We start from the raw sequence: 16,613 nt of genomic DNA on the forward strand, positions 1-16,613 counted from the left end.
GGTAATGCCATGGCTTTGGAGTCGTCTGTAGAGATATATACATAGTCAACGGTCTAAATGTTTGTTTTGGTTGTTAAAACGATTTCTAAAAGTATTTTTTTTCAATCTTTGTTTACTAGGCCCTAGCTAAACTCAATAATTTTTTTTGCAACTAAAATTACCTTTTAAGCAGTCCACTACATTACTGCCAATGACTGCAAAGCCATAGTATTAATTTTATTTTGAAATATTTAGCAAAAAAAGGCAAAACTTAAAACTGGAAATTGCAACTAAAAGTTGCTACTGAAAGAAAAAAGAGTTACAACTTTCAGAGCTTTGTTCTTCCTATTGGTCTCCCAACCCCCTTGTTACCTAAGGAATTGTGTTTTTTTTTAGTTAATAATGTTTCTTGACACACATCTCAAGTTTAATCATTTTTCGGCACTCATCTCATGTACAAAGAATTTCGTTCTTACCGTGGGTCCATGACCCGTTTATACCCCCTGGTTTGTTTCTTTTAATTTTTTAAATTTTTTTATAATTTCTTTCATTCTATTTCATTTTGTATTTTCATTTTATCTTTTTTTTTTCATTTCTTTTTTTATTTCCTTTTTCTTTTTATTATATTGTATTTTTTTATGTCAGTTTTGATTTGATTCAATTTTTTTCTTTAGCACTGCTAACTAAGAGCATAGTTCAATTCAAATCTGTAAATTAAAAAAAATACATTAAAAGTGGATTCAGTAACAGTGAGTGTTAAATATTAACATAACGTAGAAAAGAGCGCATGCTACTGTAGCTCATGGTTAGTTCAAGCCATATTGTGTGTATTTTATCAGATGCTAAGCATGTAGAAAGGATTCTACAATGATTGAAATCAAAACTGTATAATACTTCTCTAGTGCAATGAGAGAAATATTAAGTATTGTAGCTTGTTCAATTTAACCTCTTTCAGAATGGCAAGTTATAATTGACAAGGAATAATGAATGCCTTTTCTTGTCACAAGCAGCATTACCAACCACCAAAAAAGACCTTAGAAACCAAGAACTTCACAACAGCATCTCAATGCTTTTGAGCCCTAGCCGCCATATGCTCAGTATAGTTACTTTTTGGTAGACGATGATAAAAACAATGAATCGTAGGCCTGGCCAGTTGGAACGAATCTTGGACTTTTCTTGATTTCACAAGTGTCACTACCACTTGTGACGTGACCAAACATTGTGACAGAATTTTAAAAGCACACCAGCCATGTATTACTAATAGTCTTTTCATAAATTAAACTAACCAACTTAGTACAAAGATTTTCTAGTATTGACATGTGATAAGAAGTACGTTGATTTAGTATTAGAAAATGTTAAGCTTGATTATAGTCACAAAAAGATAAGAAACTCTAATACCAAATTCTTACTACTAAAAACTGTAAACTACAACGTAAACAAACGTAAATAGATCCTAATTATGAGTCTACATCGGTGCGTCAATGCAACTGCGTTGGCAACATGAGCTACGTAGATAATAGGTAAAACTGTTGGGGCTGCTTATGTTGCCGTTAAGTATACAGTTAAAATCTTTTATCAGCTGTCAATAAGTACACTCTTGCTTTTGTTCCTTTGATCTTATGTAACCCAAATTTGTGAATTTTTGACTTGCAATTCATGCAAATATTCGGTCCATTATAAACAGCAGCACAACTTTTTTTTAGCCTGCAGAAAAGTTGAACAAATTCTTTTATACGCTGATACGACGAAGTCCTTTCCATTACTAGAATATCGATACGAAAAAGCCTTAATTATTATAATCTATAATGCAAACTTAACAATAATTTAACTTTGGATCTCTGATAATTAAACTTACTCAGGCTCTCTAACTTTTATTATTTTAATTTTTTGACTATTTTGCTCATTGTAGGATTATCATCATCTGATATGTTTTAATTTTTAATGTGCTCTATGAAAGTCACTGTGAAGTCTGTGGCATGGTGCTTGACTAGCAAAGTTATCGGCTAAAGACCTGTTTTTTGCATGCACATAAAACTGGTTCACCACACCAGTGAGAAAGGTACGACAAATAACACCAGTTTGACTGCTATACCATAAAAATGACTTGACTAACTTAATGTGTATACCGCACGTACAATGATTAAACTACTGGTATGTAGTAACAAATAGCCACTTATGCGTAATATAACGCCTCCAGTTTATTGTCATATTTTTTGAAGCGAAGTTTTTTATGGGACGTTTAGGATCTCAGCTAAAAAAGTGACTTTATAAGAACTGACATAATCTAAAGACATGGTCACGTGTTTTCTCTCTCCTACTTCCAGTGGCTGTGAATTGTGCCTTTACATATACAGTACAGTGCTGCTGCTGCTAACTGGCGAGCAGCTTACCAAGCTAGTCTCTATCTTCTATACTATATAAATGGTACATGATGTATGTAGATATAATGATATTCACTTACATTTTCAATTTAGCTGACGCGTGCATGCATGTATACATATAATCATGAGCAATCATATTATGTGTCGCCGTATAGCGTCTGCTTGAATACGTGGGAGCAGACAGAGCTTGGCTCAGCTATACTATCCATACGGTAGTAGCTCCTCACTGCTCATCAGGTAAATGTCCCTATTCTTAGAACTTGTTCTAATTAATGAATCATGAAAATTTATGTATATGTTATGCAACATGTTTGATAAAGAAGTATTATATATTTGGTTTATCATTATGAAGTCACAAAAAAAGTTTCATTATTCGCTATGCGCCTATATTAGGTGCCACCGTACAGTGAGAGGAATTGTTCCTTGCTAAGGTCGCCAGAATGCATGGAGCCTTATAAGAAAGTTTTTTAATGAATTTAAAAAAAGTTTATTAAGAGTGATTTGACCAAATGAGTCAGTGATTTGTGTGTGTTGTGTTGGTGTTCAGTAATAAATCTTGTTTGTTGTTGCCATGTGTACTATAAGATTGGGAAAAATAAAAATATGGATTGCGACTGTGATAACACAGTATATTTAAGTGCATATACATGCTTACACTTGTGTACAGCTTAAGAAACATAAGTTATCCACGAAAACGTAATATAAATGTGTAATAGTTAACCTAACCTGTCATTAGTATTTACTTATGTTGAACACTGTGTTGTGAGAAATGGATGAATGTAAGTTGTACTTGTTTCTCAAGCAGCACACAAGTGCAACCATGTATAACACTTATACATGTTATGTTATCACAATCGCAATCCATGTTTTTATATTTCCAATCTTGTAGTACACATGACAACACCAAAAAAAATTTATTACTGTACACTAACATAATACACACTCAAATCACTGATTTATTTGGTCAATCTACTCTTAATGACAATTTATTAAATTTATTTAAAAAATTTCCTATAAGGCTCCATACATTCTGGCAATCTTAGTGAGGGACAGTTTCTCTCACTTGACGGCTTCACCTAAAATAGGCGCATAGCGAATACATGGCATAAATGACCAATTTTAAAGATGATTTCGTAAATAGGGAAAAAATTGAACGTAACCTATCTTGAAAAGTGAGCATATTATTATACCAAACTTCAACGAGTAATTAATACAGTTTTGATGAATAAATAAACGTTAAAATGATTTCTGTTTAATACGTTTGGATTGTTCAAAGGACAAAACTTCAAGTGTCTCAAAATATGCTAAATTTATGTTTTGAAAAAGTTTTAGAAATAGGAACATAATTATAAAATAATAGGCACAGTGTATTGTAGTTATGTACATTTTGGTCTTATAATCTTCTTATGAACAAAGAAATTCAACAATTGGGAACCATTTTCAAAAATGTAAATATTAACAGTAAATTTATAGAGCACCAGTAAAAACCAAAATTTTTACCATTAAAGCTCACAAGTTAAACATAAGATTTGTTGTTATAAATAAGATCAGCCCTTGAGAGCCTTCTCTCGAAACTTCAGCACAACGCTAAAATGTGTAAAAGTAGAAACGCTGCTAAGTATTACAAGCCTTTTCTCGCCATTTTTAAAAATAGCTACTTCATAGAGATTAACCTAGGACAGTGGCACTAGTGCTGTGGGGCCAATCCTAATAAGGACATTTACCTTAGTAAATGTCTGCTGTACAGATTTTTTTTCATGTATCTCCTATCATCTTTCTGTTTTTGTAAATCTTATTATTATAATTATGATTGTTATTCTGATTATTATTGACATTGTTTTTATTATTTCTTTATTTTAGAAAACAATGTATACTTAAATATTTGACAGTAAATTTTTGGATATTTATCCCAGGATTGTGTGTGTATGGATGGATGTGTGGGTGTGTGGGCCCGCACGTATGCTTTGGCATATATATGTAAGTGTGTATCTACAGACATTGTTTGTAAGTACAATTAATTTCGAATTATATATCGCTGCCACATATACGAGGCAGCTTAGCTTTTGTCAGGAGTCCTTAGATCTTTTACTCTTGATCTTTTCTCAAATAAACTTCTTTCTGAACAGTAGCTTCTTCAGTGCAAAAAAACTGATTTTTTTATCTATACTGTCAAAAAATACGTAAAATGCTGTTTTTATGGTTTATAATGTTTTGTGATTTTTTACGGTTAGGAACTCGTTGTTAGACGAACCAATCGTTGCATTGAATGTTTAAAACAAGTGCAGCTCGTATTACTAAGATATTTTTTAATGTAGGTACAATATTATTTACGTAAGTAGAAAGTGCATGTTTGGGCACTCGCTCGCCGCACTAGGAAAGTTGATGCGAAATTTCTTAAATTAATTATTCTTCTACCTAAAAACATACTGTAAATCTATATTTACTAAAGCTTTGGGGCATAGACAAACAATCAGTAAACAAAAAGTAGTGAATACTATGATCTTGTATTTGTCACAGATCACAACATCTCGTACCGTTCAAGCTAAGCAAATAAGACCCATGACTTATTTTTATTTATTAATGTAACTGCAAAAGTTTACTCATAATTGAATTGGTTATTTAGAGTATGTTTCCGTGGATAAAAGAAAGGATCCTCCAGATAGCAGTTGTCTTGAGACGAAGCCTCATAGTACTGAGGTGGCCACAACTGTAGGAATCATTGGAGTAACACAAGTCAATTCGACTTCACAAGGAAAGGGAACAAAACGGACGCGTCGATAGTAAGTATTTATAAGTTAGTTAATTAAAAAATTAAAATACAAATTATGCATGATAGCGTCATTTAGAAAAATTTTTAAGTTTAATTTTTTATTTTGTACTTGATCCTATAATATATATTCGATTAACATTTTTGTAAGAATTTTGAAAACCTTTTGTGGCAATTAATTGTATGTATAGTGAGCTTTTTAAAGTTCTGAGATCAAAATTTAAAAACGGTTATGTTTTGTTTTGTTTCATGACGCAACTTATTCCTACTTATAGTATTATACTGTCTTGCAGTCATACATTAATAAAACTATGGTAAGAAATATAAGCTTTCAAGTAAATTGAAATAATGCTCTGACGTTATAATATGCTCACACTATAGCAATGCAGTAATGTAATTAATGTACGGTCTCCACTTGTGATAGATGAAAATAAATATCGCTTGGTTGGATTATGTTAATGTACTAGTAAAAAATAGTATGATACAACAAATTTTCTACAAAATCATTATAATACGTCATTCATTAGCAGATGATTTACACACATTATTATTTTTAATTAAGGTAGTTCATGCTCGATTGCAGTAAATATGACGTATAAGAAACAAGAAAAAAGAGAGCAATGCTTATAGTATAAATAAATGAGTATCAGAGAAATAACATTACAAAGTAGCTCTACACAGAATAATTGCATCATTTCTGGTGTCAAAATTTGATGCGTCAATAAGAGCCCATGCTTAACAAATACATAACCACGATTTTCAAACGTCCCGTTTTCATTATTTTATCCCATAAGCCTATCCAAAACTTTTGCATGAAGGTATATTAAAACTTTAAAAATAACCTTTTTAAGTATAACTTTGATAGCCAAGCTCATAATTGACACATTAAATACCTCAACTACCTTATCAAAGATTCATCAGCACTTTTTTTCTTTATTGAGTGTTATAAGGTTTGAGTGGCGTGCTCTTTGACCTGATTTTTATTCAAAATATTTTATGACTAAATGCATTTAAACACTTAAATTCGTTGTTTGTTTGATTATTTTGTGTTATTACGTCCTCTAATGAACTAACATATTACGAATATACTGTAACGTCGCTAAACTTAAAATTACACATAAATTTTTCTTCTGGTCATTCCCTAGGAATGTTGTTTTAAAAGCATTTAGTAAGGACCAACGTGCATCCAAAAAAAGATGAATCACCTGCAAGTTACTCATACCTGCAGTATAATGATGATTCATGTACATGCACGCTAGCCTATGCTGACCGAAAAAAAAAAAAAAAAATTCTTCGACAACTGTAGATGCAAAAGTTTAACTGGGAACAGTTAAACTAAAATATTAAAGGCATACAATTTTAGATTAGGACCAACTTACATAAAGTTGAATATTAGGAGAGCTTAGAGTAAATACATATAAATAAGCGAAAATATTAGTAAAAACCAGAATCGTCACAAACAACCAGTATACACTACACCAGTAGCAAACAACTACATTACTTATAAACTATGACAAGCCTGGTAAATAACATTATTAACTTTCAAGGGATTATCCGATTTTTACCATTCAAGTTCACAAGCTCATGATTAACAGAGTAACCCTTTTCGCATCACATTAATAATTTCATAAACACACTGCAATAGTCCAATTTGTAATCTAAATGATTGCTAACACTTTTTCCCAAATGTAAAGGAAAACGGAAAGTTAACCCTTCACCTTTTCTTCACTTGGAGAGAGTGTCAGTACGCCTACCTCTATTGGGAGTAATAGAGTTTCTGATTCCCTAGGGTACCACGAGACGACTCCTTCTCCAACGACTTGGAGCAGAAAAACATGTTGACTAAAATTCTACCAAAATTCCGCATTATTTTTGTATTATTACAAACATTCAAAACTATCGGTACAACAAATAATGTTAACTCGCAACAGGCAAAGCACTATTACTCTCATTATTATTCTAACAACTGCTATTCTTATTATCATTATTACAATTATTATTATTATAATTATTGTAATAATAATTATAATTATTGTTATCAAAATTATTATTATAATCATTATTATTATTTTTATTATTATTATTATTTTTATTATTGTACCTACCACCACTAATATTATAATTATAAGTTATTACGGCAGCAGCCACCGTTTTGGCGTTTAAGTAGTAGTAATAATCAATAAATCACCAATCGTTTATTCACCCGAGCGTACATCGAATTGTTAAGCAATTTACATGGCTCTTTTTGCAACAAGTTTAGTTGAACAAATGACCAGTGGTTAGCATTAGTAAATATTAATAATATTCTATCCTTATGTTAAGGTTGAATCATATTGAAATTCTGTCAATTTTGTATGTAAAAGGGAAAGGAAGGGCATCAGCAAGTGAATCTCCTTCCTTTCTCTTAGCGCAAAAAGGAGAGTGAACCAGATTTGGGAAGAGCAAATTTCTGAGTCACTAAACTAGAGCAGCTCTGGCCAATTGGATTTTCGGCTATTGTCATTTTTGCAAGATTTTCCCCTGGCAAGCTTTCCTACGTTGTGATCGAACCAGCGTGTCGCCGAGGTCTGCAACTATTTATAAAAAGACCCAGAGACTCTATTAAGTACTACCCCTCGAACGTTCGACTAAGTAGTAAGAGTCTGCCTCTGCTACCTCCCAGTCTACCACGAGGTAAGGACACTGTTAATTCTTGTTTTTCACCTTCAAACGGTTGACTCAACAGTTAGAGTCCGCCTCTACTATCACTCAGTCCTCCACGAGCACGTAACGTAAGAATACCTACCTCGGCTCGTACTTGTTCACCGTGTACTTCATTTATAATTAAACAAAAGTAAGTGTGAAAGTTATAATACAACATTTTTAATATCCCTTCTTTACCGTTTTAATCTTTTTTCGCCAGGTCGATAACTAAGTTGTTAACGCACGCACCAATATCCTCCACGGTATTGGTACCCAAGGATCCTTGAAAATTATTAAAGTTGCTTACGTGCGCACCAATATCTGCCACGGTATTGGTACCCGTGGACCCTTGAAAATTATTTAGTTGTTATTCGTGCACGCCACTTTCTGCCACGGTAGTGGTACCATAGGAGCAAGAGCCAATAGAATTAAAGCGAAAATCAGTACTCGCGACGGTAGTAGTATATCCAAGTCCAGTTGTGAGGCAAATTACCTTTTACCCCTACGTAATCCCTAGGAATGAAACTTTTTCCCGTAATGGTACCGGTATCATCTAGATCGTGGACGAGATACCCTTCGGTACGTTGCTCCGCATAAAGTTAAGTGCATCGGGATAGCCCTTGCATAATAATTGCTTCAAGTTGTATTAAGACAGTCGAAGCCCCTTTGCAAATATTGTGTCCTTAGTTAGAACTACCCTTTTAGCTCCGTGTCTCATTCACGTGCCCAGCGTGTGTCCTGAGTTCTTAAGCGAAAGCCTAAACTTTAATAGTACGTCACGTTGACGTAACAATACTATATGATAAGTAATTAATGAAAACGGTATCCAAACTGCAAATAATTGTCTTTTAGGTACAAAAATTCCTTAGGCATTGTGCAAGTTTCTAACATATCTATCAAAGGATTTTGTAATCACTACTACTAAAAATGTAATTTATTTAAGAGACTTATTAATAACCTTGATTTTTGGGCTTAATAAAGCTTGCAATTATGACTCAAGGGTACTCTAAAAAAATTATAGTTTTTTATATTATTGATCACAATATACTGGCACAACAGTTGCAGTGAAACATCGTTTATTGTACTTAGCTGTTTCACTAAACATCAATAACAAAGCATTATTAAATGTGTTGTTATACATCTAAAAAATCAATAACATACTTTCAATACTACGATGTCTTTTTCATTTATCGGATGCCTAACGTATTATTAGTTGTCGAAACGACATCCAGTTGGTGTGAACTAGATATTGGTTTTTCATCGATGTACAATATCAGGAGAAAAATTGTTTTGTAAGCCATAAATCACTTGATCTTCTGATTGCTTCCTTCTTCAAATCAATTTTATTCTAATAGTGCACATAAATAAGTAATTGATATCTAACTGACATCAGATTAATGTCAGCTTAACAATGATATCATTTTAGAAAACGGATAACTTAGAGACATTTTAGCGATGGAGGTATGTATTCGGTTGTGCATCTATACGATTACAGTTTTAAAAATATTTTGTGGATTACTTATAACACTACGTAAGAAAAACAAAAAATCAGATTATCCTTTTTTTATTTCTCCCTATACTTCTATTGTGATTCCAAATGTGAGCTTGCTCTATTGATAAGAATAATTGTTTTTCGTGATCAATGTAAATTACTATGAAATACTTACTTATTTAGAGATTAGGACAGTTTACCATTTTGACAAAAATATGACACTTACTTTACAGCTGGATGAATAAATTTATCCAATAAATAGGTATTTTGTCATGAATAAGTATTGCTACCTTATCTTAATGTTTTAACATTCATCATTTCTTAAAAAAAATACGTAGTTTTAGCATGTAGTGAGCCACATGGTCACACCATGTGACTTACCCCTTGGATTTTGTTTAGGAATACTACTAAGTTCTAGAAAACCACGTGGTTTTGTATACTATGGGGTTGCATACAAAAAGCTGGTAGTTTTTACATATACAACCTTTTTTTTCCACGTTTTGTTAAGAGAAAAATTTATCTAATATAGTTGAATACCATCTCAAATGAATACAACTAATTTTTTGTATTATTTATGTTCCTAAAGATACGGTAAGGCATGTCGTATTTTTAATGTGTCTCTTTGCTTAAATAGTTAAAAAATAAAAAATTATATGTTTTTTCTAAATAACTGCTGCACAATATTCTTGTGTTTATTGGAAACCATACTAGGTTTCGCAATTCAACGAATAAATTGGTTTACTATAAATTTTAGTTGCAATTTTGAAAAATTTATTTCTCTGAACAATGTAATTCTCACACTTTTAGTATAAGCTACTCAATTTTCTAAGTGTTATCTAAAACCCTTTCATTATTCACAAATCTTAACCAATCGTGCTACAATTACAAATTTCTTAGTAACATGTTAAGCAATATCTTATGCGTAAAATTATTATCTTTTGATACTTCATGTAGAACCAGTTGTACAATCAAAGTAAAAAAGCATGTGATTTATTCGTCAACAACAGTACAGTTTCTAAAAGATTTAATTCCAATTTTTAGTTGCATGTAACTGACATGTACTTTTTATATGTTTTATAAGAATGTATTTTAAAAATCGTTTAGCTAGATGAGCTTTATTATGCCTCTTATCTGGCTGTTGCCACCCTAGTAGACAGCTAAAGACTCGTTTTACTGAAAAATGTTAGTAGATACAGTTCATCTAATGTTTTTGTCTAGGTATAACAGACTGTATGGTATGTCTTACGAAAAAAACACGATGTTCAGTTGTCTTACAAGTGATTAATGTTATGTGAGGATTAATATCATTCAATTTGGCCTTCAGTGTGAAACCAAAGATCATGGACTAGAGTCTCACGTTCCTTTAATGGCTGCGGAATAGCACATAGTCCAACTATTTGTTTGTTTGTATATTGGGGAAAGGAAAAACAAACAAAAAAATGTCAGTATTTGTAAAATGTATCTCTCTGCATATTCTTCCTTCCTTTTTTTTTTTATATGATTCTTCAGTGCTGCTTCTTTTGATATTATTAATTTTATTGGATTTTAATTAATAAAAGATCCTGCATAATCTAGAATGCTTCTTCTTCTTTAATCAGTTTTACAATAAATTATAATTTATTTATCAAGCAATTATAACCACTTACATTAAAATATTAAAGTATTACTTAAGAACCACACTCAATGTGCGGTAGAAAGCTACTCACTGAAACGCCACACAAAAAAGTGCATCTTGCGCGACGCTTTAGTTAAAACTTTTTTGTCTTACATGCTACGGAGCTGATAGTTTCTGACTTTATGTGTTGAGGCTTTGTGGCTAGTTTTGGTTTTCACTTGACACTTCGGAGAGCCACAAAGTACACCATCAGCTTTTTTAGTTAACGATTTTTATTAAGTATAACTCTTTTAAGGTTTTTAAAATTTTATCATTAGGAATAGATTGGGGATAAAAGAGAATAAAAATAAAAAATATATTCATCCACGCAAGTTGTCACTTAACAGCCTTCCCTTCCATAAACCATCACCATCCTCGGCAAATGTATATAATAAAGTAATCTGAGTTGAATGTAAGGAGTAAAAGGTTAATTGTATACTTAAAAGAAAATTTCTATTCTTTTTAAATTACCCTTATCTGATAAGTAATCGTTTATGGGTGAATAAGAAATAAACATATTACAGTAATTGCCATTTTCTTGCAAGTATGCCTGAGAATAAGAATAGCATCTTGTGATATATTGAGCTAGGTAGTAATTAAACTACAGAATTGACACATTCATTTATTTGGAATTGTGCAAAAAGAAGGATAATTGGACTTGTGATTAGTTGCACTAAGTCTTTTTTTTCTCCTTGGTCGTTGGTTTTTTGTTGTTCATAACCAATTGATTGAGGGCATCAAGATTTTGTAGTGCCAGTCATATTGTACTAGGTCGATATCTTTCTGACATGATGGACAAGTTTTTTCTAAATTTATTTGCATTTTACACAAAAGATTGTGCACTTTTAAGTTGATTTTATGTATTAAATTCGCAAACACGGAATGTTTAATTTTTTCGCGATTTTTTCCACAGTCCTTGTGGGAATATTTTGCCCCATACATTTCAAGTCCTTCTAAAGCTCTTTTAGTTGATTATTCATTACAGTATACAGCAAAGCTTAGATATAGCTGTATTCCATCATCGCGCACGACGTCTAAAGAGTGATAGTTCAGATAGCTTAGGGGGCAAAAAGACATAAAAAACTGGGTGTACTCATCCGGTTTCATAACTGCCGGTACTTTAGATACCACTTTCCACCGTAGTGGATCATTGTCTTTCAGAAAGTTATTTTCATTGTCCATGTTTTCTGTTTCCACCTTTTCAGTGCCCACACTTTTTGGCTACTGAGTTACACAATATATTAATATTTAGTAAATATCCCCTAATGGATACTTGTGTTATGACCAGACTTGTTTAAAGTATGGTCTTAACTTTTTTATTTAAGTGTCACTCGTGGGTCTCTTAGGGCTCAGCTCGTGAGCTTTACTTGGTCTTGTTGTATTAAATAATAATCTATATTCAAATAATATGGGTAATTTTAATCAAAGTATTTCTTTATTTAAGCAATTAAATAATAATATAATCTTTTTAATACAATTTAATCAGAGCACTTTAACAAGGTTTAGCGTTAATTTTATTACTAATGAATCACGTACATCCATCACTGATTGTTGTTACTGCTGCTTCAGAGGACCCTGATACTTCGTGCGATAACCTTCAGTGTTTCCTTAAAATACACGAATGAATTTGTGGCCAGTAGGATGTTGCAATTTCTGCTTTCTCTGTTATCGCTGGAACCACTTTCGGTGGGCCTCTTTTGCTGTATCTCACTCCTTAGCGTAGTCCGATACTAGTGATGTTCTCGAAACGCACTCGAGTTACCTTAGCCAACACGTTACGCTTTTCATGTATAAGGTACTCGCAAGTTGCAGGAATTAATAGTAGACTCAAATCTTAGAAGAAAGGTGACAGACGTAAAAAGAACAATTTTCCCTTTTAATGGTGCGTTTTTACAGCGTCAGAGCAGGTAAAAAAGGCTTTTGGTTGAATTTGATCCACCAATAAGCGATATTCTTGCAGACTGCATTGACAGCAAAATCGTAGGCTTGCATGATGATGTTACATGTCATGATTTTATATATTAGAAAACAACAATACAACAGTACCGATCGCATTTTTCTGACAAGTGTGATTGAGTTTTTGGGTCAGCTATAATGAAAGCTCGCATCAGCAATATAAGAACGCTCAATACAAGTTCAATTGTCGCAGTAAGCTTACAATTTTTAAAATTAATTCTTCTGAGAATTTTACAATTAATTTTGGATGTATTAAGATAATGTGTGAATTACAAATTTTCAATTAGCATGCGTTATAAGAATTGAACAATTAATAAGCAAGTAACTATCTATTCATTCATACATACATGCATTTTTACAACAATGCTGGCCGTATTCTATGTCAGCATATTATGAAGCATTCACCTTGAAGCTAATATACACACGCGCACTTATAAGCGACGTACGAGTACCTCTTGTCATATGAGCTGGCTTTATATTCACAATACATCTTACCTGAATTTGACGGGCGAATAGCTTTTAGTTATTATATAATATGTATCAACTCGGTATGTAATACTTGTGTTCAAAAAATTTAATAACATAGCTTGTTTTAAAAAGTTATTTCATAAGTGTGCTGATTTAAGTTCTAGTACGATTTACTCTTACAAATCGTAGTATTGGACCAGATCCCTTTTCATTGTCTTTTGTAGGGTTTTTCTACTTTTGTGGCTGATTTTACATTTTCGTTCGGCGCTTGGACGTTCTATGTTGATGGTAGGTTTGCTTTTTTTATTAAAATGATTGCTATGGTATTGAGGATTGCTGCAGCAGCTGCCACATCACATAGCTGGTAATATTCGGCCTTATACATGGTGTATGGAGTGTCATACGGCTATTGTTTTGTGGATAACGTGGGACTAAATTTATTTAGTGACATTTCCATTTGATGTTTATCAATCGGTTTTTCAGTCATTATATCCAACGAACGTCCATTTTCCAATATTTTGTGGACCTTGATTTGCTTCTTATTTGTCAGGGGTGTGGGTACCGTTGGTATTGCTTGTTCCAATATTTTATCCGGCAAATGCGACAATGAGTCAAATAGCTGCTGTCTTGAGAGTCGTGTTGAGACTGCCTTTAAGCTATTTGCCGTCGTTTTTGCCTCTGGCGGTAAATGAAATACCACCTTATAACTTGATTATTTCGTTTAACAGGGTTCTCGGTCAATGGACTCTATTATTCTGAATTTCTTAAATATTTCTTTTAACATCAGCTGACTATAATTGCCTTGCAGTTATATGCTTAGTTAAGGTCTATTAGCCATCGCCTTAACAATTGTAAGGTTTTGCTTGTTCATTATGTAATTCTGTAGCAGAAACTATGATTGGTGTTATGATAATTATTGATTGATACTTGTTTATGTATTAGTACTGTTGTAGTGTATTTTCTGTGATTAATAATTGTAAGGATTCGTAGGTTATAAGTGGATTATAAATATGAAAAATAGAATTGTGTTTATAAAGTTGTTGGATAATGGGTAGGGAATACATGGATAAATACAACCATTACTGATCTTGATATGCCAAAATATTTGTGGATTCACAATACAATGAAATAAGTAATTTAATATATGCTAAAGCTTAATCTTAGAAAAAAAAATTTTACAACAGAGTAACACGCAACTGTGATAAAGTACAATATGCGTTTGAATCTAAGAGCTTCGAAATTTTTTTTTTTAACCTGTGTCTACTAATACAGTTTGAATACGTGATGGTAATGATTCACTAAATATAAATTCGATCGTTAGTTTTAAAAAACTTAAAATTAAAATCTTGGAACTAGGTAATGTATTTCTCGACGTAGAAAGTAGACAGTTAAATGATAGGGTTTGATTATTGGGTTTATTTTTTAGTACTGTTGATTTTCTCTTGTAAACCAATGATTTTGGCAAGGGTTAACCTTGTTTTTAAAATTTTTTTATGTCGTCGCCTTCGACATATCTTTGATATGTCATTAACTCAACTTCTTGTTGACATAAAGAGTGAGTCAACTGGATTCATCGTTTAGCCTGGAAGGAAAACAGTATCAAACTACCATTAATTCACGAGTCTATTTCCAACTTTAAGGGTGTACGGTGTAAAAGTATCAAACTCTGTGTCTTTAGAATAAGTCTTGTTTTGGATGATTTGAATATTTTTTGTTTTTCTTAAATTTGGACAGAAAGTTCAGTTGGTTCGTGTTCTTTTGGTTCTTGTTTTATGTTTACTCGGGATTCTGAGTTTAGTGGATTGATGGTGCGTTATATCAATTTTCCTGAGACAATACGTATCATAGTCTTCTTAAAACAGTTTCTCATTTTGTTGATGAGTATTGCTTTTATAATCATAGTAATAATAAATGACTTTACGTATTAAAATAAAAAAAGGAGTTTGCTTCTCCTTCAATTTTTGGCCTCGTATTTTCTTCATTTGATTTATTATATTTTTTACATTAAATTCTTCATCTGTTCATGCTTATTCATTAAAGTTAAGTTCTCGAATTAATTTTATAGCGTTATAAAAGGCATCAGTGTCCTTTAAGGTTCATGTAATACAGTTAAGTTCGAGTTCACTTCTGCTTGATAGGTATATTGTATCTAAGAGAGAATCTTATGTTTACTAGTTAAGGTCAATTTGTGGGTTTTTCCCGTACACCCATCATTCATTCATAAAAGATCCATACCTTTTGTTATCTCTTGTTGATCTATTTTACTAGGGCAGATAATGCTTTAATTTTGGTCATTTGGTGTCAAGAATAACCATGAATTATCTGCTGGTAAGTAAATCCATTGTTTTTATGTTTGAGGTGTAAATCTTATATCACAGTAGTAAAATATTTCCGTCTTTGTAATGGCATAAGAATTTCGCATTTGTTTATAGAATAGGGTTCTTTTGACGGTCCCATATACATTTGACGATATTAGCTTTGTACGTGCTTGACCTCTTTGTAAATCATGCAAGATGTCAATCAGATCTTCATGGGAGTAAACAATGTGATCTAAGGTAGCCTCAGTTCTTCTAAGGTAAGCTGATAATTGTATCAGATATCTGTCGAGAGTAAAACTTTGTCCTGAAGTCAATATATCAGCAACTTTTTTTAGAATATGCTAATGGCATTCCGTAGTATATTTCTTTGAATGCAACTGCAAAAATATGGCTTTTCTGTTCATACAATTTAAGATATTATCTTTTATTGGTATGCAGATTGCTTATGTTGGTGTTCATAACGTTGATATCGTCTTCTGTGACTTAGCCGAAAAGTCTTTTAGCAATGCTTCCTAAAACTCCAACAGGTGTCAGTCTTTTTTGTTCAAATTGCTGGATGGTGGAATAACGTTATCACCCGTATGGGTTCCCATGGTATTTGTTATGTTTAAAAGTGTTGCTTTAAGATGTGTCAATCGCTTTGTCTTTAAATTCAAGAGGTCCATTTTCATGTATTGAGTGCTATTAGGATAACCAAGCTGTACAATTTAATATCGAAAAGTTTCATATTATACTTGAGTAGGCATTTGGGTTACTAGATAATTTGTTCCTGTACGAATTTCTCAACATCCAGCAATATCACAATCTTCTTATCAGCTCTCTTAATTTTTGTTTTACCAATTTGTTTGTAGTATATTCCAGGGTTCGTTTCAAATGGTTCTATGCTATAGTTGCCATGATTAGCATTGTTTAAGTC

At 32.3% G+C, this 16,613-nt stretch overlaps 1 protein-coding gene across 3 annotated transcripts in view; it reads left to right on the forward strand.

Moving 5' to 3' along the window:
* The window catches only part of da (transcription factor daughterless), a 632,912-nt gene that overhangs the window by 375,769 nt on the left and 240,530 nt on the right, over window positions 1-16,613 (forward strand). For all 3 annotated transcript variants that reach the window (XM_089595689.1, XM_089595691.1, XM_089595690.1), the window contains one exon: window positions 4,984-5,140. In XM_089595689.1, the coding sequence (XP_089451815.1) occupies window positions 4,984-5,140 (157 nt within the window). The remainder of the gene's footprint in view (window positions 1-4,983; window positions 5,141-16,613) is intronic.

Source organism: Copidosoma floridanum, unplaced genomic scaffold (assembly GCF_036245765.1).
Source record: "Copidosoma floridanum isolate Cflo_tuat_1 unplaced genomic scaffold, Cflo_Japanese_pri ptg000027l, whole genome shotgun sequence".
NCBI classification, from domain to species: Eukaryota; Metazoa; Arthropoda; class Insecta; order Hymenoptera; family Encyrtidae; genus Copidosoma; species Copidosoma floridanum.